Genomic DNA, 26,487 nt, shown 5'->3' on the forward strand with positions numbered 1-26,487 from the left:
AACAAGGTGAAGCAGGAGACACTGGGAATAGCCAAAAACCAGCCAGGTAAAGGGCAGATGCAACTTTCTAATGTCAGAGATGACCATCAACTTATCCGGCAGTGCCTCATAAATCGTAGGATGACCTCAAGAGACCTTCAAAAAGAATGTGAAGCATTAAGTGGTGTGAAGTGCACTGCTAGGACAAGTTCTTAACAGGCTCCTAGAAGCAGGACTGAAGTCCCAGGTAGCAAGGAAGAAGCCCTTCATTAATGAGAAGCAGGGAAGGGCCAGGCTGGATTTTGCAAAAAAAATTATATTTTATTCAAGCACATTCCCATAAATGGAGCAATGATTTTTTCCAGAGCTGTATACAATAATACTTCACACATCACTTCATATACTTCACAGGATCAAATGAAGCTTTCTGAAATGTTAATAGACACTTATATGCTTACCTACTCTAGCTGTCTAACATCCCCCAGACCACAGCTGTGTCCCCATTCTCCCCCCCCCCTTCCTTTTTCGGTTTTTACTGCCTGTATCTGTGGCAGTTCTGTTACCCAAGGTGCTTTTTGCTGAATCTCAGAACTTTTTAGGAACAAGACAATTTAAAGAATTTAAACTAAGAAAGGACATCAAATTGTCTGAAAATTAGTCTGTAAATTAAAATGCATACTTTTTATTTTATTTTATTTTGTTTTGTGTTTTTAACCAGCGAGCTCCCAGATCCAGGTCCAAAAGTGCCGCGACACAGTCAGTGAAAAACGAAGAGGAACTGGAACCCATTCTGGCAGGATCCAGCACGAATTAAGCCCTGCTCATGACTGTCTATAGGAGACGCTATAAAGCTTCATTAATTCTTATACCGACCATTATAATGCATTATAAAGGTATCTATGGAGCTTTATAGATGAAAGCTTCAAGTGTAACCATAATTTCTTGCAATTAAAAAGAACACTTACAAATGCACTGACAAAGCACCAAAATGCTAAAGGTGATTTGTCGTAATCGATAACATACATAGTTCCGATTTTCTATGAGTATAGAATGTATAAATACTCACCTTTCACTTTTAATACAAATTCCACAATTATCAGCCTGCTCACATATCTGTTTGCAAGAAGTATTGATGATATCCCATGATATATTACTATTTAAAACTTTCCTTCTATGGCATGAGTGCATTGATCATTACAATCCCATTGTGCACATTAGATATTTGCATATTGTGACACCTATTACCATATATTTGCATTCCAGAAGCCATTGTGGCAATGTATTATGTTGCTGCTTTTATAATCCCACCATGATTTACACAAATATGTCCGCCTATATAATAATGGCGTTTCGGTTATCGCTTTCTGTGCCTGAGATGTGAATCTGCTTTTAATGGTGGGTGTGAGTTTATGAGTCTGTGATTTGAGTGGCCAGTGGTCTGTACTATGAAGCAGGGTTACTGGCTTATCGGGGTAATTTGTCGGATTTAAGGTACCGCAGTTTAAATGGACTTCATATTCGTTCACTTACATTTTGCCCAGACTGCCTTAAATCCGACAATTTACCCCGATAAGCCAGTAACCTTCAAAGCTTCATAGCACAGGCCCCTGGTGGCTTTGTGTGTGCAAATGGGCGAAAGATAAAAGCAAAAGCGAGGTTTGCTGGATGGCATCTGCTTTTGTTCCTCCATCAATGGGCTGCTGGCTGAGGAAACCCCCAGTTACCAGTTACTTAATGAATCGTCCAGTTTCCCTTATGAATTTTAGTGTGCTAACCACATTGCTAGTGCATAGCAGAATAATGAAAATAATGCAATAAATGATCTGCTTTCATCAATTAACTGGAAATATTACACTACTGCTTTGGATATATATGATACCATTGATCTCTACGGAGCTGAATAATCAGAACCAGACTTCATTCACAGGCCGTTCTACGTGTCCAAGAAATTTGCTGTGGTGAATCGGTTACAGAGAACACAGTTATGCAACATTCAGACAATACACAAGATATTAACTTTGTAAAATATTAGCTAGACTGTGCGATATACTGTACACTATACAATACAGTAGATTATGCACAATATTGCAGTGAAGAGGAACGTACTGAGTTAATATACATTTTACCTTTTTCTTTTTTTGGTTATAGCATTTTATACAGCTACAAACAATAATAATAATAATAATGTATGTATAGAGTCTTTCCAAAGAAGCATAGCTCACAAGTGAAGCGACACTCGGCATGTAAGCCTGGGGACTCTCCTACAGAGCTAAAATATTGCAGGTTTAAAAATACATTTTAATTATCACCTGATTTCCGGCTTAGACACTGAACAAGATAGCTGACAATCCAAACAACTTCAGTAACGTAATTAAGGTCTGGGAATGAGCCAAAACGAGGACAAAGCAGTGGTGCTCAAGGACCATGGACACCTTCTGCACGTGGAGTAGTCATGGGTAAGTGAGTGCACTGTGCAATAACTGCACTGCATGGGGACTGGCCAGGGGTAAGTGAGTGCACTGCTCAGTAACTGCACTGCATTGGGATTAGCTGGGGTAAGTGAGTGCACTGGTCAGTAACTGCACTGCATTGGAATTAGCTGAGGTACGTGAGTGCACTGCTCAGTAACTGCACTGCATTGGGATTAGCTAGGGTAAGTGAGCGAACTGCTCAGTAACTGCACTACATGGGGATTGGCCAGGGGTAAGTGAGCGCAATGCAAAATAACTGCACTGTATGAAGATTAGTCAAGGATAAGTAAGTGCACTGTGCAATAACTGCACTGCATGAGGACTAGCCAGGGGTATGTGAGTACACTGCACAATTACTGCACTGCATGGGGATTAGCCAAGGGTAAATGAGCGCACTACACAATTACTGCACAGCATGAGAACTAGTCTGGGGTAAGTGACTGCACTGCACAAAGCCAGGATATTTCTACAGATTCAGTATTACTGGCAGGTAAGTAATTTTTTGCATTCATTTCTGAAAGGTCACACTTTAATTGAACTCTATTACAGACATTGTCGTACATACAGAGCTGGCACGGAGCAGGGAAACAGACGAATGGAGTCGTGCAGTCGGGTAAACGAGGGATAGGGGTCGACACACAGCGATGTCAATGACTGGACTGGGGAAACATACTCTAACGCGGCCTTACATACTCAGACCTAATGAAACAACAGCTCAAGCAGGGTATGACAGACATTTTGTAATCTGGTTCTTACAATGTAATAATTACAATGACACACACACACACACATTTGTATTCTTATCTTTGTAGGGACCATCCATTCATTTCTATGTAAAAAACCTAATCCCAACCCAGCCCTAACCTTAACCATAAGGTTAGGGCTGGGTTGGGGTTAAGGTTGTCATTGTAAGGTTGTCAATCAAAATACAAAACTTTTTTGACAGCTTAAGTTTTTTGATTGCACTCATAAATTTTTATTAAATTTTGTTTCCCCTTGTGGGGACTGAAAAATGGTCCCAGCACCATCAAAATTATCACATTGTGGGGATATTTGGTTGATATATATATCCTCAGCCATGCACACATACCCAATAACTGATTCGTTTTGTGTTATACACGCTAGAAATATCTTATCCTAACCTAACCTCGAGGACTTATCTCTTTCAGAGCTTTGTGGAGGGGTGGCGGTGCTGTTTAAGATCCACCCCCATGTCATTCATTGATATCCTTCCACTTTCTCTGCCTACCTCGACCTCTCTTATGAAGATCTTCAGATCTTTTCTTCCCTGCCTCACCGTCTCTCTTCCATCTCTCACATTCACTCCAGAGGTACCTTTTCCTCCTTTTTGGATCAGCATGTCTTCAGTGCATCTCACGGTATTATCCAATTGAGATATTTTTGTACTTCATGGCTACAAAGATACCAGCATCAACACCGAAACAGTAATGGAAGATATACCTCACAGTAAAGCCTTTTTAACTTTGAGTTTTCCGCCAAAGCCCATATGTGCATAAAAATGACAGATTTTTAATAGGAAGTGAGAGACAAGCTTACCGCTTGATGTGTCATGCTGTTATGAAGACTTTGATGATGTCATTTTCTGATAAATGATGTCAAAAGCATTATATCATAATTTTATGCGGAGCCAAAAGTGGTTGCATTATGGGGTTGAATGAAACACCAGGACAAAAGTAAACAGTTTAAGTATTATTAAACATTGTTTACTCTAAATGAACTGTGTTATTATTATGATGATTAATGGGGACAGGTGAAATTCCCGAACAACAGACATAAAGATGTTGAAGTGAATTTCAATTTCTCTTTTCTACTGCACATTAAAGGAATGCAAGACTTTGACATGCAGCAGCTGAAGTGTATTTTTATCAATGATCTGAAAAGTCTAATCAGTGATATATCTTGGGACATTAAAATTACTTAAATGGCACCTAATCTGTAGAATGACCCAAAAATGGTTATGGTTAAGCCATGGTTTTACTAAATGGGAGACATGATGCATAACAGCTAGTGATAATCCCCCACAATGTGTTTAAGCTCACTGCTCATGTAGAGGAGGGGGTCCCAACACCCAGCAGAGAGAGGGATATGTCCCTCTGCCACCCCCCAGTCTAAGATCAGGGAGGTTAAAACACCACATGACACCCACACATATAAATAAAAGATCTAACAGAATGTCTGGAACTCGGAGAGAGAGCCCCAGTACATGGAGAAAGAGAAGATAAACCATCACATCTGGGACATCACACCTGAACACGCCTGTCCAAAAACACCTAACAGTCCATTCTGACATTAGCCAAACATTCAGCAGAGGCTAAAATGACAAAGCTCTTCGTGTGAAGATAGTTTGGAAATGGATGGATGGGACCCTTTGAACCTCATTAGGGTAAATAGCCTGAATGATAGATGGATGGATGGAAGGGAGGCTGGGAAGCGTTGCAGTGATGTCATCACACTGTGGAATGATGCCATCAATTCTGGTGTTTATAAACTGGCACATGACTGTGTGGGTGTAAGAAATCTCAGCATGCAAAATCTATACACCCCCCCTCCGTAAAAACATTAATACCATTCCTCTGTCCCTGTGGAAGCAACGTGGTAGAGGATGAAGGTAAGAGGTACTGGAGAATTTCTGTAGTCTACCCACAACCCCAAGTGCAACTTCAAACAGAGCTGCTCGCAGATTGCACCAAATTACACACATGCATTCAGCTCCACTTCTGCTAAAAGCCAATCACAGGGACTTTGAGTCAGACACATGTGGGTTAGAACCCTGGTGTGGTCTTCTTCTGGCACTTCAATTCATTTACAGAGAGAGAGCTGCACATTTCAGACACTGTTCAGTATGCAGTATGCACCCGGAAGCTGACCACATCGATAATAATAGGAATGAACTATTTCCACAGGACATTAAATTGGACAGTTTTCGGACCAGCTTACTCACAGCCGATAGCGCTGCGTGCCGTGTAAGGTAGGGGCCCGGTGTTTTCTCTGGGTCCAATTGCTGGGGAGGCAGAAGCTTAATGAGCACAGAGAAGCTGAAAAAGCCCATTTCCCCCATCATGATGGGCAATGACAAACAGAGCGGTCTGGAGCGATTCGCGCAGTATTAGAGTTGGCGTTCGCTGTGACCATCGGCACCTGGTGGATAATGGAGGGTGCACTAACATCACTGACCGGTGAGCTACTACATAAGCAGAGGAGGCACATCGATTGGGCCTCCAGAGGGGAATGGGGGGGGCAGCTCAGAAGATCTGTTTCCATAACATTCGGAGGAGATGGTCAAAGCCGGCCACCATTTTTTGGAAACCTTCGGCAATCTCTCAGGACCTGAAATGAGAGACCAACATAAACCCAATCACCAAAAGGCCCGGCAGAGGATGTACTTCCTGATCCAGCTGAAGTTGCGCCTGGCACAGGAGACAGTAATCCATTTCTACATGGCGTTCATCGAATCTGTTCTCAGTTAGTCCATTGCAATCTGCTCTAGATCAGCAACCCAAAAGAGGCTACAGTAAGCAGTCAGGACTGCAAGAAAGATCATCAGCATCAATCTGCCCACAGTCTAAGACAGAGGTGTCAAACTCCAGGCTTGGGAGGGGCGGAGCCCTGTGTAGCTTAGTTCAGACCACTTTCTCACGCATTTGATCTTCTTTCTTTGTTCTTTGGTCTCAGAACTGAAAGCATGTATGTTAATTGTGCATGTATAACTGTATGTCAACTGTATGAATGCTAAGGTGTCATATGAGCAGGTCAGGCAGCCATTCACATTTCCTGTCTTTGTGAGCTTACTTGGCTAAGAAATATCATTCCGATTTGCATTGTTCTTTTTCTGTCACGTACAGTCAGCCCACTAGATATGGGCAGCTGCCTAGGGCGCCATCTTCTGGTGGAGGATCTGCCAGCGATGCTTCGCTTGCGCTTCAGTCAGAGCTGGGTGTGTGAGAAAGGTGGCGAGTGACAGATGACAGGCAGACGTCGCCCACACCTGCGTTCACCTCGGCGTCCCCCGCTGAGCGCCCTCCCGCCACCTGGCTTCCCGGCGAAGGACACATCTGAAAGCTTCTCATTTATTTATCAAGGTCCACCATGGAGGAGGCCTTGCGCTGCAGCCAGCCTGTACCAGATGTTCCAAATCCATCGCTTGGCAAATCAAAACACTCAAAATTGGATTTTTTTCCCTTAAAGTCGCACAACAGCATAAACGTCAAGACCATTACCTTCCAAAAATGTAATTGAAGTGTGAGCAATTTATTCTGTTCCAAGGAAACATCTGTCTGAGTTTTGTGTTAAATGATTTACTCTTTCACTGTTGATGCTGGTGTATTGATCATATGTCACAGAAAATTCAGATCACCTGCGTGAGCAGAGAGTAACCAGCAGGAGTCCCAGTTCGCCCTTTTGCATCCTGCTGCTTTGCTGATTTAATCAATTTAATAACTGGCATCGGAGAATGAGCTTTGGGGGGGCTGAGGATTTGACAACCATGGCGACCAGGGAATTACTGGGGTGGTGGGGGAGGGGACAAAAAAAAGGGCCCTAGAAAGTGAGCGAGGAAGGGCTGCCCCCCCCCCGCAGTCCAAGCCTCGTGGAGGGGGAGTAAATGGAACCCATCAGTTAGATGTCAGATAAAGATGACATTTCCCTAACATCTGCAATCACCAAATATGAAGGTAGGAATCACTAATTATTTCCACACCAGAGCACAGACAAGACAAACACATGATTCACGAGGACATTGTGAATGTACACAGGCTTTAAACCAGATAAGGTACCAGTGTAACGGGGAAGCCACACACACACACACACACACACACACACACAGCACCTACGAGGAGGACTCCGTGGCCGAATGGAGCGTCAGCAGCACCCCAGGTGGGCACACGCACTCACCAAGGCCAGGCTTGCGTTTGTGAGGACGCCCCATCCGCCGTGAGTTACAGCATAAGCTCCAAGGCCTAAGACTCAGAAACCCATGAGGTTAGATGTTCCGGACTTCCATGGCCAGGAGCCTCAGGCAGTACACAACAGTAGGCACTCCATCACACCTGGGGGGGTGGGGGGGCACCATGATCACAGGGCGAGCTTCACGGGGGCATCTCAGAAATAAGGGTCCAGTCCGGGTACAGTTTTGTTCCTCAGGGTGCAAACAACGTTAATGTAACCCTATTGGTACAAAAATGTTCCTCAGAGTCCATTTCTGTACCTTAACTTAGACTAAAAGGTGCTTTTACCTACAGCTAGGGTTCACGTGGCAGACCCTGGAGGGTACAGCGGCAGTGACAAGTAATTATACCCTTAAAAGGTAAAAATTAACATTTTTTTCTGGCAGTGTATCCAGACCAAACCATTGCATTACAGATATGGTTGTTTTCCTGATTTTGGTCTTAAACTTAGTATGAGCTGAATATAAATGGTACAGCTTGGTAAAAATGCATCTGTCGTACGGTCAGAGCTTAAAAAGGAGGGGTTTTGACAGCCCTCACATATGTGACTTATTGCATTTCTATTAGATTGGTTTCCATGTTTTTATGGTGAGTATATTTGGCTTATTATTATTAAAGCTTCAGGTGGCTCAATTTTATTACCCAAGATCTTTTGCTACAAGGACCCCCCCACCCCTGCCCCCCCAGGTCAAAGCTGCATGTTCATTTGCTGTACTGCTGACCAGGAGGATGGGAGGTAATCACACTGCACTTGGCTTTCGAAATTCTCCCTTTCCAGGATAAAATACCTGAAAAGTCATCCGGTTATTCTATCACTGAGGTTACTGTTAAACTGGGGGGGGGGGGGGGGGGGGGGGGGAGGAAGAGGGGTTAAGAGGAGCACAGCTTCCAGGCAACTTCTGACATGCCTTTGATGACTAATTTATCCTGAAGTGCTGGAGAGTGTTGCTCTCCATACTCTACATGTGAGTGGTCTTCCATCCGTCCCATGAGACATCTCTACACTATAAGACATCCCATAATCAGGGCTTCAACGTTCAGCAGGCAAAAGCAAATTAAACAGCTGTATCAGTCATGATGTTTGTCCATCCATCCATCCATCCATCCATCCATCCATCCATCCATCCATCCATCTGTAACTCTTTATCCATTGCAGCATTGCAAAAAAACCACAGCCTATTCCAGGAAGTTCAGTGGCAACCCTATAAGAAACGCCTAGCATATAATAAAGTGGTTATTAAAATGTGATTCATTCTACGTTACCAAAGATAAATCATGCAGACACTTGAAAATGATTAAATAAACCTTTCCCCTGTCTTCAGGTGGTACAGGGCACATCTTCAGGCGAGGAGAAAAATGTTTGTTTGGTGTTCTTGATGTAAATTAGCCTGGACACAGAGATGCCTGTGATTGATTGATGCATCGACGCATCTTGTCGGCGTGATCCTCATGGGTGACCCAACACCCCACGTAGCCGTGCCCGCAGCGCCATTAGGGAAAAGGGCACACTGACTGGGAAAGTGACTCATCTACAAACTAACCTGGCAGGTAATCAGACCCTCACCGTGGGGCAGGGAAAACATTTACCTCCCTGCTTCCCCACCAACCTCAAAGGGCAGGGCCTTCGGTTCTAAATGAGTGTGTGCAGTTTGCCACCGCCCAGCTGGGGATTGTGGGTAATCAGAGGCTAGTTACAGATAGGATCAGAAGGGAGTGAATAGATGCTCCCTCTCCTGTGAATGAGGCATGTCTGGATGCAGTTTCTAACAAGCAAACCTTGCATTCTGCACCCCAGATCCAATTTGCCACTTTCTGGGGCTAATGAGGGCAGAACCAACTTAATCCTGCCACATTTTAAAGAGAGATCAGAATAAACAGAAATCCAAGCGGTAAACTGTAAGCTTCCCGCACTGATGTTTGATAAAGTCGCTGGAGAACATTCGTGCTGAGGAAGGATCTCCGGGGAGGTGCGGGGGGGCAGCGTGCTGGGCCTGAGGTCTACTGTGGCTCAGAACATGGGGGGCTGAGGCTCATCCCGAGCAGCACACGTCCTCTGGCATTGGTCCTGCCACTAACCATTTCGATTTGACTCCCGTGATGAGTCACCGTCGGTGGGTCAGCTCCACGTGTGTGTTACCCCCTGTTATCCAGTCTTTTTGGTCATTCCTGTTATTTTTCTGATCCTCCGTAATCTCGCCCTCACACATAACATGGAAATAATCTCCCCGCTTCATATCCCGCCATCTTCAGCGGCCTCCAAAGTGTCACTCCTGCTGGAGCTTTGCTAGAATCTTCTTCTGTCTCCCCTGCCTTTGCCTTGATCATTTGATGAGTGCCACTTTTTTAAACTTTTTTTTTTTTTTAACGGGTGGGGGAATTTGTGTGAAATCATGCAATTGTGGCTCAATTTAACTTCTGAGCTTCGGAGACGATAAACTGAGACCAAGCTCTCATTTTCCTCCCATCTTCTCCATGGCACAAAACGCTTCATTTCATTTCTCTGAACTCAGCACCATGTAATTTAACAGCCAGTTAATTCCTGGGGTTTATGTTGCTCCACCGAAGCTGAACGTCTCCATCGTTCCTCCTTGCCTCTCCTGTTCGGTTATTCCTGCCCCACATACAACAACATCTGCATGAACTTGGGACCCTATTGGTCACCTACAAGCCCCGCCTTCAGGATCATGTGGGAGGCAAACCTTCAATCTCGGTAGGGTGGGGGCGGTGATAACTTCTAATAACTGTAGCCTTAGATGGGGAGGGGGGGGCTATTAACACAAGCTAACAAAGAGTTGCTGAGAGGCAGTCTGGATCACAATGAATAACTGCTTCTCTGAACTGAGAACCCTACAAGTGCATGGCAGAGCGAAAGCATGGCTCCTTAATCTAAATGCTAATACGCTACCTTTCTCCTCCAGGGACCTGCCGGACATGTGGCCAGACAGAGAGTCCCAGAGTGATTCCAAATGAATGGGACCTATACTGGCCAGGAGAGAGTGGTGGGCGAGGTGAGAGGTTGATAACTGAAAGCATAAGTGCAATGTCAGACCCAAGGCGGGCTTCACTGGCTTGACCTTGTCGAACCCACAAGGCCGTGGAAGTAATGTGTCAGATGGGAGGGGTACTGGTGCCCAATGACTCAACCATCACACTCCAGGATTGGACTGGGCGTGAAAAGGGCAGCCAATCAGAGCAGGGTACGTTATACAAACAAGATCTACCACCAAAAGGCAAATATAACCTCAGAACTACAGAACCTCCATCCCATATGAATGGGGGGGTATTTTAATGGTCTCTTCCCTCAGCTAAGCACACTGCCTTAGGGACAATATAGTGAGGGACACATGCAGAAATAAATATCAATATAGTTTTCACACTATGTAGGATTATTACACAGCAATAACATAATGTGACATTTTGAATGGCGAATGGGGAGTCAGTAAAAGGGGCTCTCAGGATGTGTGTCTGTGGCACGTGTCTCTGCCTGATAACAACGGAGTGCTGCCACATTCATTTATTGCCACAGATGTAATTTTCCCATGCATGAAAACCCTCAAACGTCTCCTCTTAAATTACACTGCAAGCAGACGCTTGGAGGTCTTCGTTAAGGCAGAGCATTTAATTGAAACGCTTGCCAGGGAAGGGAAGCAAAAGCGATTAGAGGCCAGACCTAAGAGGGAGGACGACTCTTGCCTGTTTAAGTGCACGCATTTCAGGGTTTACCTTAATAAATGCGCACAGCCTCTCCAATCAGGGACACACACAAAAAATATGTAAAAATCAAGCTATTTAAATCAGTTCCAGACCTTGGTTTGTCAGTTTGGATTCTGAGTAGGAGCCATGTTCTCTCAAAGGTCACTCCATTTATTGAATTCATGGTATCAAATTCACAGCCCCAGTTCATAGAATGGAAAGCAACCCAGAGGTACTGGAGTGCTCAACCTTTTCTGACACACTAGAGAACTAAGGCAGAGAATTAAATATGAGGAAAGATCTGGTTTAAAGTGTTTGTCTTCCAAAGGATGCTTAATTTACATTTCGGATTTGTGGGCGGAGCTAAAGTTGGGGGCGTGGTTAGGATAACGTACCAAGCCATCCTCCCAGCTCTGTTTTATCAACAGTCAAAGCGACCAACTTTCACACGGGGGGGAAATTACTACCTTTGACTGAGGCACTGCTTCGAATTTCAAAATGAATTATTCATAACGCGTCTTCATAAAATCTGGGTACGTCGTTCAGCTTGTCAGATATTAAAATGTTCTCCTGTGTGTCCCCCACTAACCTGGCTCACTCATCCCAAAAGGAATGTTCCGCCTGGCAGGAACAGCATCAGTCGTCTTCCACACAGCCCCGCGAACGGCTGCTTTTATTAATGCACTGGCAAGATTTTGAAGCGCGACTTGTTAGGACAATTCGACGCTCCAGACCTCGTGACTCAAATGGAAGTAGCTTGTTTCCCTGCTGCCTGAGCGTTGATTTATGCGATATACATGTATGATGCATCTATTACTGGAAACTGTAATGCGAATCTGAATGCTATCAAGTTTAGTAGATTCACCAAAATGGCATCCATGTTTTTCAGTTTATAACCCAGTGGGCATCAACAGATCAGACACCTTGGTATTTCACTACTCTGAAACACCACAAGCATTTGGCATAAACACCACACCCCCCGGTTCATTACTGGGGGTTATTAAACCAGTGTTTCTCAGTGCCATCCTCAGGAACCCCCAAACAGTCCACATTTTTTGTTCCCTACCTGCTTCCAACACATGTGTACCAGGTATTAGATGTTCTTGATTATTTGCTGAGAGCTGAGAGGGAGCAAAAATGTGGACTGTCAGGGGGTCTCTGAGTGCTGGGTCGATAAACACTGTGTTAAACCAACACACTGCATATGTGGCCCCAATGGCGGTGATAAGGAGTGGTGTCACCTTGGTGGGGATCCAGCCTTCAATATATACCTTTATAGGCACTAAAGAGTACTTTAATTGGCAAAAAATATCATTACCAAGGAGTTACCATTTCTAGTTAATCGCTACCCATCCATTTTTCATAAGTGCTTCTCCTGTGGTCATGCTGAGGGTGGATATGATACCAGGAAATGATGCTGGATGGTGCAACAACAGTAGTAATAGGGCTACTTGGGAATGGATGGAGAAGAGGAAGCAGGGAAATTATGTTTGTAGAAGGGAATGAGGCTCACGGCAGGTAGAAGTTGAGTGCATCATCAGTGGCCTCCTTGTTTAACCCGACGGGAGCAGCTCCGTGACGCTGGACAAGAAGTCAGGAGACTTTGCCATGTTCGCTCTTATTTGGACAATTAGAAGTGTTATCAGGGAACGAAATTGCATTTGTAGTTGCAAGGGTTACAGGGACACTGAACCAGGGAAGCCAGTGCTACACTAATTCTCAGTTAGCACCCGCCACATGCTTTAATCAAATGCAGCTTTTGTCTGCTTTCTCCATGGAGACTATGCCAGCCTCTGAGGTAGCGGCAAGAGGCCAGGATGGAGCTGCAAGGAGAAAAGGTGCCTGTCTCATCCATCTCCCCATTTTTTCCATTCCTTTCTTGTGTTTTCCTGGAGGGTGACGTGAGCTTTTGTAGGCAGAGCTCTCTGCCTGCTCCTCGCTCCTCAGGTGAAAACACGCTCCGTGACTCAGCTTCAGAGGTTGACCCTCTCTTGCCTACTACACCCCCTCCCCTCACAAGCACAGGTTAAAAAACACAGCTGTCTCATATTTAATGCCTCATCTTACATAATAGTCATGATACCCATGAAGCATGTTCCTCCATAACCAAAACACAGCAGCGGAGAACATTCTCATCCTGGCTCGAGTGACAATCACTCAGAGCTCCTATATGTCGGAGACAGACCCTACAATTTACCCACAACAGCACAGTTAGAGGCAAACACAAGCCCCCAAGCTCTGACTCGCTTTATTGAATTTTAAATGACTCCTGTGGATGCGTCAGCATCGACTAAAATACCCCATGATGAGGTTTCATAGGCGAGATGTTCTGACAAAGCAATCGATCAGAGCGTGGCCTGTGAGAGTGGCCACACCTGGGTTGGAGTGGAACTTTAATCAATCTTAAACCGCCAGTGACTCCCCAATAAGACAGGAGCCATAAATCACTCCCATCTACCCATCGCAGCCGAATCTGCAGGCTCGTTATGCCAAGGAAACAATTCACTCCCAGAGTCACCGGGAGTCCGAGGAGTTACCAGGCGTGGCGGAGGAGGTGACGGAACACCAGTGACAGCAGAGAACAATGAGGGGACCTGATAACAGAGACGATACGCATGGCAACGGTCGATAGGGAGACGTAGCAACGACTGTAGATGCCAAAGGGGATTACACTCCGTTCATATGGCCCATGACACCGAATCACTGAAATCTAAAGGATTTCCCTCCATCCCCTGGAGTAGCGGACTCCTGTTTACCTCAATCTGGTCCCTTGATCTCGCCTGTCAAAACAAGAGCGAACTACTGAAGTACAAATTGAAGCATAAGAAGTACAAGAAAATAAAACGGTAAAACTTTGAACGATGCTTTATAATAACAGGAGCTGCCTAGGAGCTAATATAATCCAAAGCAATCAGCCATCAGCTTACAGAGTGATGATTATACAACTGAAGTACCCGCCTGCTCCTACAGATTCCAGGCGTCAGATTGATGTGCCCCCCCACCCTCTCCCCCGTTAGAGATCTCTGGGTGTAAATGAGATGGGGGAGTCCTGGTGAGCAGTACTGTACACTCCCACACAGAGGATGAGGAGAGCGGGCGGCAGCTCAGTATGTTTGGAAGGACAGTATTGATGGGAAGTTCAGCTGCTGGGGAATAAGAGGGACGGAAGGTAAGTAAGGAGAGTCTGAGCCGGCTGAAGGGGTCGGATCTCATTAGCCGGCTGAGCACCGCCGTCTTCTGAAAGCTCAGCATCTCCTCCCCATTATCATCCTCTCCATGCAGTGTGGAAAGTAAGACACCCCCTCCCCACCACCCTCACCACGCACACCCATTTCTGACTCTCCGGAATTTCCTTATTGCTGTGCAACTGGAATCCAGCAACGGTAGGTCTGTCACCGCTATACCCCGGACTGCGGGCTAGCGTTCATTATCACGGTGAACAGCCAAACAGTGTGTACCCCCGTCTCTTTGACCAATTAGCTTTTAGGACATATGAGGGCTAATTAAGAAGCGGTAAGGAAACCACTGGCAGGGCCTTAAAAAAATAAAAAGAACGCGGTATGCGTGACCGTGTGCCATAATTGCCCAACTTGTCTGCCTCTCTAGCCCGAGGCTCACTGTCTCGTCAATGACAGTATGACAGGGTAGCCTGCTGTTTACCTGGGAAACAAACCTGAGGAAGAGAAGCGAGGAGGAAAAATGAGGCTTTTAGAAACAAGAGCCATGTAAGCAAAGCGAAATGTCCAGTGCATTTCAGTCTGGCACGGTTTTGTGGCCCCCATGTGAGATAAGCAGCCACCTCATTGGCGCTTCTGCAGTGTGCAGTGTGCAGTGTGAGGCGCCGTGTGATGTTAATACACTGGGTGTTCAATATGAGCTCAGGGGTTACACTACCTGTCCCACTGTTCAGTGCCGAGGCACCAAGCGCTGACAGACCCTCAGGGCATGTTGTGCTGTGTTCAGTACACAGCAATGTGGCTTATTCATTAAGTGTCACTCACGTCGTTTTTACTGTAACTCCTCACTTTTTGTGCTGAGCAAATAAAACTTCCTACTGAGAGTATAATGAAACAGCTGGCCGCCCTCGTGGCAAGGAGGCTCATCCTCCAGGAGCCTGAAGGGAACGTGTCCAACGACAGGGTGATTTAAAGGTTCTGGATGCTTCCCTTGGCCCAACCGGCCACCTTAACCGGATGGGGCGGGACCTCGTGCCCTGCCACTCCCGCTGAAAGCCAATCAAACAGCCAGGCTTAAACAGAGACCAATGTCAACATTTGGCCCAATTAATATACGGTAAGTTTTTCCCTCCTCTGGTGACTTATACACCTCCATCCTGTGTTCCTCAGACCCTGCACCAGTTCCATTATATCTTGTGTCATAAGATCATCCGGACTGGAAAGTTTCAGTCTGGCAGATTTTTTATAAATACTTCAAGCAAATTTATCAAACCCTCATTGGTGGATAGGCACACCCAGAGCAGATACGGGAATCATCCACAGCCCCTTCTTCTCCTGGTTTTTCCCACAATCCAGTGCCAAACACATGGAAAGCATCATGCCCTGACACCCTGAAAAAAAATGACCAAGTGAGAATTTAAACAGTTACAACCACCAGAGAGATTCAGGCTGCTAATGCAGCACTTTATCGCCACCTGTTGGGGGCTCTGGAACGTCCCAGTCCCCTTTAATGAGAATAGTGCCAAGAAGAATGTCAAAATTACCATATTATACATACAGAATATAAAACATGTATAACGGTCACACAGAGAGTTGTTATGAAGTCATTGAAAAAACTCACTATCATTCATAGAAGTAAAATATCTGCAGAAAAATACAAAAGTACATGTACCCTTTGAAGGTTTGGGTTCTCTGTAATAAGGAAGGCAGCATGACTTCCAGCACTCCCTGTTGTTGGAGACCAAATGATGAATTGTATCTTTCAGAAGATGGGCCCAGGATTCCCCCAGACCGCATCTGAGCTGGGCTTTAGTCCCATGGACTGTTACAGTCACGGTCCGGCTTGAACAGGCTTTCCTGACACGTTGAGAGAACTAAGCCCAGGATGTTCTCAGAGCGAAGAGACAGAGAGATCTTTGATACCTGTAAACTTCAAGTGTGTTTTTTTTAAAGCTAATCTCCTAATATAAGGAAGTAAACCAGAAGTTTGTTTCTCACACTCGCAGTTCTGCCCAGTTCAGTGGATAAAACCTGATACATTGCGGGTGGGGAGGGGCAGATACCTGGCTGGAGTACTGGAGTACAGTGACATTACCCAAGTGGACCTGAGGAGTCCTGAGGCAAACTCATGGGAGTTTTACTTACACAAAAAAGGTCCTGCCTCCTATATTTGCTTGGACTTTCCTCCTCTACAATACGATTGGTTGATTGTCTGAACCAATCATTTTTCCTTCTGCCCTCAGAACATTTTTGTGTAAGTAAAACGCACAACAGCATGTGAGGTGTGACGCCTTTGAGCCATCGTACTTAACTGAAACCATGTGGACACAATGCAATCTTCAGAGGGGCCAAGCATAGCAAGGCAAAGTTTCTGTAAGATTCTAGAAGTTTAGTCAGATGCTGAACAGGTCCTAATAAAGCCAATCATGTCTTCCTTAGCCTGTCCTGTCTCTCCTGTTGGAGCACACTGGTCTCCGTCCCGAATCTACACACACCCACGAGTTCCTGCATGAGCTGGGTTTGGTTTACAAGGGCTGACAACAACTGGCATGAACCTTGTGGTCTTCCCACTCTGCTTCACAATGTGGCCGCATGGTCAGCCAGATGATGGGCGGAATTGTGGAGGGTCTATAAAAGGAAGGAGGGAAGGCAGGCTTCCTGGAGGGTGGAAGAAGAGACTGGGCGAGTCTCAAAGGAAGTGATTATGCTAGCGAAGGAGATACCTGGTGTGGAGATGGAGTTCAGGGATGATGCCTTCCCAGGAAAGGGCCATCAACACACCCATTGCCATCGCAGAAGTGCAAGGCCACCAGTGATGGTCAGAGGTGGACAGTTCAGGTCCAGTAAGTAAAAATCCAGACCAAGATTTTGTTTCAACCAAGTAGTTGAGTAGAAATAGTCTGTACACAGAGTACCACAACTGGTTGGTTGAGACAAAAATCTTTCAGGCTTTTACTTTCTGGACCTGAACTGTCCACATATGGTGACGAGTATATTGACCACACTCTCCTACAAGCATGAAACCTTTTCCTTCCAGCTCAGTCATGCGTGACTATGGTGCGCTTCCTGTTTCTGCCGAGCACGGCACATGTGGTCCAGAGCAGGCTTCAGGGACCCAACATCTGGCTTTTCTGGAGGCAAATGGCCGACAGAGGATGCTGGAGATTGTCCAATTAGGTTAACACCATGACTTAGTCTTAATACTGCCAATAATAAGCAGTGGCAAATGAAATGAAAATATATAGGCAAATATTTCATCCTGACTAGGCACTCTCAGACTATAAACCGAGAGATAAGTCACAGATGCGCATCTAAGCCCAGTTTGTCACATGTTTGTCTTACTGAAAGCTGAAGGTAATGTGATATGAATACAGACAGACCTCCAGGGTGGACTGGGGCTGAGCTCTGGAAAACGGCAGCTTGCTGGAGATAGAACATCTCACCGGCTCTGCCAAGGAGGAACCAGGTGATGTCCTGTAGAAAAGGGAACCTCCACCTTACCTCACCATCCTTTCATTGTCCATCCATCCACCCTGCCATTGCTTACCCAGGATAAGGTCTTGGGGCGGGCAGGGCCAACCAGCATACAGCTCTGGGAGACCCTGGATGGGATGCTAGCCCTTACCTACCATCTATAGTTAATTTTCATATTGTATGGTTTCTCCACTCAGCCAGAAAGTCTACAGACAGAATAGGAATGAGCCTGTATTCATTCTAAACTATACAAGCAGTTCCCGAGTTAAGAATATTAAGAACCTTTTGTCAAAATCAAGTCCAACCACCTGGTTGAATATTTTAGTAAACCACCAACAGCCTTTGTAATCTGGAACAAAATGCAATGGAAAGGCTGGAGCTGCCTGTCTGTTAGAAGGTGGAACACCAAAATCATGGACTACATCATGTCTAGGTCACAACGTGCAAGACACGTCAACTTTTCCTTTTGAATGGATTGTCGGAAAAAAGGCAAATGCAACACAGTAGGATACAAATAAAATGGCTTCTGACACCCTTACCAGCTTCATTTACCAGCTTCATTTACCAGCTTCATTTACCAGCTTTCAGCTTTGTTGGCCCCACATGCCCTTTGACCCAGAATGCAAACCCCAAATAGCTGATCCCTGCCATTCTGCTGGACATGATAGATAGTCGATTGTCTCTGTCTCAGCCCAACCATGTCACATACTCTGGGAGCTTGTGAGTATGCTGGGGTTGGGGGTGCGGTTTGGGGGGGGGGGTGGGTTATTCTTCAGGTAAGAACTACTGCAGTGTTGAGGTGGGTGACAAGGCAGATCAGATCCGTCCCCTTCTTCAGGAACCTGTGCGCCATAGATAGGAGGAGACCTGTTAGGTCATGGAAAGCCAAAGAAACGATTATAGTACAGCTCATAGGTGGAAAGTTCAGGTCCAGAAAGTAAGAATCCAGGCCAATTTTTCTTTTCCACCCAACCAGACTCTAAAGAGTCACAGTCACAGAGTGGTTGGTTGGAACAAAATCTTGGTCTGGATTTTTACTTTCTGGATTTGAACTTTCCACATTGGGTGCTGCTAAATATAGCTAAGTTTCAGTGAACAATATGAGTAGCTTATTCTAATTCATTTCAAATCATTTCATTAAAATTATTTTAGGGAAACCATTAAGTATTTTCATGTCTGACACTGAAAAATAATAAGAAAAATATTGACCTATCAGGTACCAGCTCAAGAGTTGAATGTTTGGTGGTAGAGTAAAACAGGAATATCAGCATTCCTGAGTTGCACTACAGCTACAAGCGGAGCAACCGGCAGGCAGCAGATCTGCAGACATGTCCTTCCTGGAGGCCGACCTGTCCTGTCCCGTGTGCTTCGAGACCTTCCAGGAGCCGGTGGTGCTCCCCTGCAGCCACAGCTTCTGCAGAGACTGCCTGGAGAAGAGCTGGAGGACCAGCAGCAAGCCCGAGTGCCCGAACTGCCGGAAAGCCTATCCTCTGGGCTTCAGGCCTCCCGCCAACCTGGCACTGAGGAACATCGCGGAGGCCTATCTGAAGCAGCAGCAGGAGGACCAGGCGGCGGTATGGCAGGGGGAGGCTGGGCCTGCTGGGAGGGGGCGGACCCCGAGCGGGGCAGCGGAGAGAGATGCCGGGGCCTGCTGTAGCATACATGGGGAGAGGCTGCTGCTCTTCTGCAAAGTGGACCGGGAAGCCCTCTGCACAGTGTGCCAGACCTCCAGAAAGCACCTTGGCCACCAGCTCTGTCCCCTGGATGAGGCCATTCAGGATCTGAAGGTCGGTGTCACACCCTGCTCAGAAGAGGCGTCCGATGGTTACTTTTTAAATTAATTGGTACTAGTTACTTCTTATTAACTAAGCCACGTATGACTTGAATGCACAAAAGCAGGGCACCTCCTGGGACTGGAATCTGTTCAACTAAGGAATGATAACCTGCTGGACCAGTTTATGCATGATTCTATCCAGAAAATATGCACCTACATTGAGTGTCAGTTTCCTATTGTTAATGTTCTTCCCTGGATCAAGAGTGGAAAATTTATGGGGAGGAGGGGGGAACAAAAGTGACCAATGGCAGTTCTGATGGCAGCACTGGGTTGCTCTGCGTTTGGTGTTTTCGTGTTCTAATCCCAGGAGGAAGCCAAGGCAAGTCTAAAACCACTGAGGGAGAAGCTGGAGTCTTTCCAAAAGGTGAAGCAGGACTGCGAGAAGGCGCTGGAGCATATCAAGGTAAGGGCTGCACGGGGACGGCCACCTATCCCCTTAAGATAAGGAGGCTAACATCTGCCCCCCCCCCCCCCCCCCCATTTCAAAATGGCAGACTCAGTCCAACCAGACGGAGCGTCAGATTAAGGCGGAGTTTGAAGCACTGCGCAACTTCCTGATGACAGAAGAGCGATGCAGGATTGCGGCCCTGAAGGATGAAACGGAGAGCAAGGGCAGGGCTATGAAGGAGAAGGTCGAGGAACTGACGGCCCACATCGCTTTGCTCTGCAACAGCATCGCAGTGGCCGAGCGCGAGACAGAGGCCCACGCCCTGACCATGCAGGTGGTCCCTACACGTGGTTTTGAACTAGAGGCCTCAGGAGGTCAGATGTCTCACTGGAGAAACTCAATAACTGTAGATGTTAAAGAACTTTTCTAACTACATGGGGCAGCATGCTGGTGTAGTGGTCAGTACTGGAGTTCACATGTTCATCCCATGTTGTCATGGGATTTCCTCCCGTTTCCCCCCACAGTCCAAAAGCATGCTGAGGTGAATTGGAGTTGCTAAACTGTCTGTAGGGTTGCGTGTGCATGTGACTGCTGTGTGTGTCCTGTGACGGGTTGCCACTGCATCCTGGGTGATTCCCTGCCTTACACCCGTAGCTTCCGGGATAGGCTCCGGGCCCTCCCACAACCCTGCCTATCACAAGCCGGTATAGAAGGAGGATAGATGGATGGATAAGTAAATGAAAAAAATTGACAGTGGATGTTTTATTTCTGTTTTGCAGGATTTCAACACTAACAGCAGAAGGTAGGCTGTGCTTTCCCCTCAGTCGATCTGTTCCCTATTATTATTATTAGACTATCATTATCATTATTTTGTGTACTGTTGAGCATTCCCACTCTCTGCTGCCCCCTGCAGGGCTCTCTGTGCTCGTCTGAACCCACAGATGCCGTCCGGAGCGCTGATCGACGTGGCCAAGCATCTGGGCTCACTGCGCTTCAGAGTCTGGGAGAAGATGCTGGAAACCGTGCAGTACAGTGAGGACGTCGCCTCCGGCAGTGTCCTGTTAAAACTGTGCGGTGCCCCGCAGCACTTTGTCTGATGCCCCGCCCCCTCCTACTCCCCAGGCCCAATCACCTTGGACCCCAACACGGCGACCCCCTGGCTGTCCATTTCGCCGGACCTGACGGCAGTGTGGTATGCTGGGGAGCAGCCACAGCTACCCGACAACCCGGAACGGTGCGACCTGTGCGTGTGCGTGCTGGGTGCCGGGGGCTTCGTGGCTGGACGGCACTGCTGGGAGGTGGAGGTGGGCGATAAGACCAAGTGGGACCTGGGGGTGCTCTGGGAGTCCGTCCAGCGGAAGGGCATGCTCCAAGTAAACCCGGCTCATGGCTTCTGGGCGCTGGCCCTCCGGGATGGCTGCCAGTACAGCGCCTGCACCCAGCCCTGGACACCCCTGACCCTACAGCAGAAGCCCCAGAGGATCCGTGTCCTGCTGGACTATGACAAGGGCCAGGTGTCCTTCTTCAACGCCAATAACATGTCCCACATCTACACGTTTAGGGATCGCTTCCATGACAGGATCTTCCCGTTTGTCTCGCCGTGCGTCAGCGAGAACGGACGCAACACACAGGCTCTGAGGATCTGCCCAGCCAAGGTATCCATACTGCACCAATAGAGGCCTTCACATCTCAATGGCACAGAGGCATCAACCCAAAGGGCCAAGCACTGCCGCTCTGGTTTAAACCCATAGATCTATGCTGAATACATTTAAATAATATGGGGAGTATATAGTAATATAGAAATCTTAAGATATATAGATGGAGTAGAGTATGTTACTATTAGTCTGCATACCATGAGTTTAAAGTAAAGGTTGGTCTGTTATTTTTCTATCTGCAATAAAATCTCACAATTGCACCTTGAGCCGGCTGATGCTAATTCATTCTTAATTAACTGTGAAAGTGAAAATGTTAGATTTGACCTTTCCTTGAGAAATATTTGCTCCTATGCAAATCCTGTAAAACCGGTAACGTACCCAAGGTGCTTGAGATGAGGCAGAGCTATAGCGGATGTTGACACAAAGATTAATTAGCTGAGGAATGTAGGGGGGGGGGGGTTATGAGACTGAGATTTTACAAGCTTAATAAATCTGTAAGCAGGAACTGCACCCAGAAACAGATCTACAGAAAGAGCAGAGTTAGTAATTACTTCCGAACATATGTAAGCCTTGTCGTTTCACATCAAGCAGAACAATGCCGTAAGTTCCAGAGTCTGGAAACCACCACCCACCCCCCCAAAAAAGAAACATTTGAAAACTTCAGAAACACCAAATATTGTTTTATTTATAAAAGAAACAACAAAACCGTCCAGTTTGAAGCCACATCACTGAGGATCTCAGAAGTAGAGCTGAAAGCAGCTCTGTAACGCTTCTGATGGAGAAATGGCCTCCAGTCCAACATAGAAGCTGTACCAGACTGACTGGTGGGGGTCACGTTTTTTGGCTGAGGAACATATTTGATGTTTGAGTGGTGTAACATCATACAGTAAGGGGTTGGGGGCTGGCTGCCAGTCCACATCTGTGTCACAGTGACCTCAGAGGAACCTCCGAAACGCCTGGTCTGCTATACAGAAACATCCGGTACTGATCACTGGGGAAATGTGTCCCCCCCCAAAGCAGCCTAAGACGCAGCCACTGGCCGAGCGTGGTGTGACCCCATCTCTTAGAACTGCACTGGAGAGACTTAGAGCTATTTCAGCAGAGCACGCCGCATTTACCCTTTGGTCCCACATAAAACACTGGTTCCCCGACAGTCGTTTTCACACAAGGCGGCCCTTGGCTGGCAGGAGCTCAGCTGAAACTTCATGTTACGACTTATAGCTCGCAACTTTCACACACTGATACTCTGGTGTCTGGACTGATTACCAACCTCGGTGCCCAAACACCCAAGTGACCAAAGGAACCATTAACGCAAAACAGAAAGAGCAAAATTCAACATGTCTTCTTAAAACGGCACAGAAAGCAGGCCCCCCCACCATGGAGGAATTAATCCCATGGGGCACCTCCCTCATTATTGTGGTTCTACATGTTTAAAAGGGATCGGCTCTAAGGTAATTTAGGAGGCTAAAGAGTGCACACAGCTGTGATTAATCAGCCAATCACACAGCAATGTTTTATGCAGAGGTGGGGCCATGTTTAACCCTGTATGCGCCAGGATGTGCTGTGTTTCCCGGAACTGAGGTTGTGGTAAAGACAAGACATGAGTTGTGCCCTTTGGGATCATTACACCTCATGCACATGCTCCAGGAGAACCTGCTGACTCAGCTGGCTGGAAAAGTGTATCATGCAGAGTCAGGGTGAATAAACACTGCCCCCTGGTTGTTATTCATGAGGACAGGAACAGGGTAAGGAGTACAATCTGGTCTTTGATCAAAGGGCCTTGTTGGGGCACAAGCGAAAATGAGGAAATTCACGATGGTGTTGGGCAATAAACTAGCCCACAGTGCGTTTCTCTCACCACCTAAAAGAGATATAGCAGCTCAGACATGATTTGGCAACCAGGGCAATTATATGACCTGGGGGGATGCCCCCCCGCTCTATTACCACTTTTATTTTTCTAACTAGAAAATCATGACTTCCTGGAAACAGTCATGCAACCGTACTGATTTCAAATGTTCCTCCTGAGACCAGACGCGTAAAAACCTCAGGAATCGCGTTATGTTCTGTAAACAAGGACAACAGGGACACAGGTCACAGATGGGAAAGTCAATATTCTGATTCTATCACTGGCAAAATGTACTACAAGCTTCTTTCCACTGCATTGGATTTAAGCTTGAAGAAGCAGCATAAATATATTCTAAACTGTTTTCATTGGAGCATTTAGACAATAGCTGCTTTCACAAGGCTTGTAAGAACTAATAGAAGATTGCGGAGTAGAAGAAAAAAATTGTGAATCACCACAAATGTATCCAGACTCCTCCGACTTTTAAAGGTGTTTTTACATTTAATCACTGTGGTTAATCGCTGACAGCCTTACAATATGCGTGTGGCAATTAGAGCATTTTCAGAATACCTTGAAAAACAGCCAGCTACAATTTTACCCTCCAATGACACTTGAGCCGTTTGGACTGGGAGAAACCAGTTTCATCCAGTTTTTAAGAAAAGCTTCTTTAGGTCTGTAAAAACTCCTCACTTTATCCAACTTTTGAGTCTGTTTGGAGATCCTACCCCCCAAAAAACAAGCAAAGGTATAGTGTCTGCCAAACAGAAGAGACATTGAGCAAAAACAGTTCCTGCTTGTAAGATAAGGGCACATGTTTGCGTGTGACCTCACGGTGTCAGGAAACCATTACAATTAGATCAATATTATCCTGTTTTCCTATGTAAATTGCAAGACATCCATCCATCTTCTAACCACTTGGATAGGAGGATGGTAGGGTGCAGGCTGGCGCCGCTCTCAGAATAGGATGTTTTCATTCGGATGTTTTCAAACAGCTATATATTTTATCTAGTCTATTCCAAAACCTCTGTAGTCCTTACAAACCACAACCTTGATAAACTGTTTACCTTCCCGGCAAAGAGACCAATATGGTGTTTATACATCCTACAAGCACACAGGAACACAACCGGACGGAGACAGCGGTAATTGTCCCTTTTGAAATTCGATTTACACTCTTTCACTTCTCTCAGCTCTTGTGATAAAGTCCACATTGTACCTCCATGACCCCCCCTACATTTCCTGTGGTCCTGGCATAGTCCACCCTGTCCCCAAGGGGCGTGTTTGCCATGTGGGTGCGTCGACCTGCTCTGCCACTATTTGCGTGTGTCTGGGACTGAGGATTGCACTTAAAGCGGCTGCTGTGACCCTCCGCCAGTCACAGCACGCAGCCGCCGATCGTGAGGACGCTGCCATGAGAGCCGAACTTCTCCTGCTGCTCCTGCTGCCCCTGTGTGCAGGTATCTATCTTAAGAGCTGCCAAAGGGCAACCATGGTACTACCTGTGGCTGACTGTAATTACTGTGATGCCACCTTGGGGAGGGCATGTGGGAATATTAAGTGGGTTTTGGCAACAGTAAAGGTTATCAACTGGTGGGGGTGGTAATGCGAAGTTACTAATGCAATAATTTAACGAATCTATTTAATTACTAATGACTGGTTAAATTTGCCGTCTCTCTATTGGGTGGTCTGGCGACCCCCCTCCCACTTGTATGTAGCCACGCCCCTGCTGTAGGTTTTATGTTGTATGGGAACAGCATTCACACTTTATAGGTGTCTTAAACTCCGATATGCCTAGCGACTGTGTGATTCTGTATAGAGCTTAAACATCAACTTGGGTGTGGGGGTTTGTAGGGGGTGGGGGAGGAGCAGGGACAGGAAGTAAGAGTCGATAAACATTTCTGTGCCACAGCCCAGTTCAAGATCGAGTGCATTGGTGAGGACTTCCTGATTCTGAGGAAGCAGCTCCTCTCATGCTCCAGCAAAGTACCCCAGGCCTGTTACACACGAGGTGAGTCCCTCCTGACAGAGTTTAAAGACACAGGCGTGGTTGTTTATGGAGAATCAACGCTATGTGGCTAGTTGTTGCCCCATCAGAAATTGGTGCTGTAGCCCATCACTACAGGATTGACTCTTCCTGTAATATAGACATTTAGGATACTTTTGTCTCTTGAGTGTCTTGGCTCATCCACCAGCTAGCTAACCATGTCTCCCTGTTGCAGTCACCGGTGAAAAGGGATGCACTACGCTGAATTTCTGCAAGAGCCAGGGCTGGAAATGCTGCCATGAAAACCGCTGTAATGCCTAACTCAGGCCACAGGGTGGCACCAATGCGCACCCTTTCCACAACTTGCTCTGATCTCTACAGCAACTCACCCAGCACATTTTCTCTCTCTCCTTCCTCTCCCAAACCCCTATCACCGTTGGTTTAAGACTGGTCACAGGCCAGTACACTTATTGATAGGTACAGGAAATAAAACATCCCTGGCTACATTTACCTGTGTCCTGTTTAAATGGTAAAAATTCCCCACTAGGTCTCACTGGCAGGTCAGCAGCGAGCTGTAGCTTTCATGTGTTGTCTTGATGAGTGCTGCGCGTCAAAGGACACAAACAGTGGTAAACCAAACATTCCGGTTACGCCGTATGTCCCGGTGACTCGCTCTAACAGAACCTACTGATTCACGTGGGCCAGGATGGTCTGACGTGCCTAACTCTGAGTTGGCATTGACACACAACCCCCATCCTAGCCGACCCATGCTGGTGTGCTGATTACAGGATGTTGTTTGTCAGGAGAAGTGCTGGGCAAAGGGTTCGGTCCTGTCTTGGGTGCCCGGGACTGCCCGGTGCACAGGTACACCATTCCAACCCACAATTACAGTTGCATACAGACAGTTTCACGTACACATAACACACAAAATTGTATGTGTAAAAGCTAAATGAGCATGCTGACTAACACTCATTCAGAAAACCCTGTATGATGATAGCCAGCTGATATTATAATTGTAATGTGCTGTAA

The 26,487-nt window shown here is 46.4% G+C and overlaps 2 protein-coding genes across 2 annotated transcripts in view; both read left to right on the forward strand.

The window, feature by feature from the left end:
* The window catches only part of LOC125726388 (zinc-binding protein A33-like), a 41,211-nt gene extending 19,311 nt beyond the window's left edge, over nt 1-21,900 (forward strand). The window contains exons 2-7 of the mRNA XM_049002717.1: nt 19,036-19,544; nt 19,899-19,994; nt 20,086-20,313; nt 20,759-20,781; nt 20,893-21,011; nt 21,102-21,900. Of these exons, the coding sequence (XP_048858674.1) occupies nt 19,036-19,544; nt 19,899-19,994; nt 20,086-20,313; nt 20,759-20,781; nt 20,893-21,011; nt 21,102-21,655 (1,529 nt within the window). The 3' untranslated portion in view covers nt 21,656-21,900. The remainder of the gene's footprint in view (nt 1-19,035; nt 19,545-19,898; nt 19,995-20,085; nt 20,314-20,758; nt 20,782-20,892; nt 21,012-21,101) is intronic.
* A 2,872-nt stretch (nt 21,901-24,772) lies between these two features.
* Nucleotides 24,773-25,964, forward strand: wu:fj16a03 (uncharacterized protein LOC335475 homolog). Its single transcript, XM_049002815.1, has 3 exons — nt 24,773-24,931; nt 25,384-25,482; nt 25,694-25,964. Exons 1-3 carry the CDS (start codon nt 24,886-24,888, stop codon nt 25,777-25,779), a joined length of 231 nt encoding a protein of 76 aa, XP_048858772.1. The 5' UTR covers nt 24,773-24,885; the 3' UTR covers nt 25,780-25,964.
* Nucleotides 25,965-26,487: the final 523 nt, after the last annotated feature.

Source organism: Brienomyrus brachyistius, unplaced genomic scaffold, assembly GCF_023856365.1.
Source record: "Brienomyrus brachyistius isolate T26 unplaced genomic scaffold, BBRACH_0.4 scaffold71, whole genome shotgun sequence".
Taxonomy (NCBI): Eukaryota; Metazoa; Chordata; class Actinopteri; order Osteoglossiformes; family Mormyridae; genus Brienomyrus; species Brienomyrus brachyistius.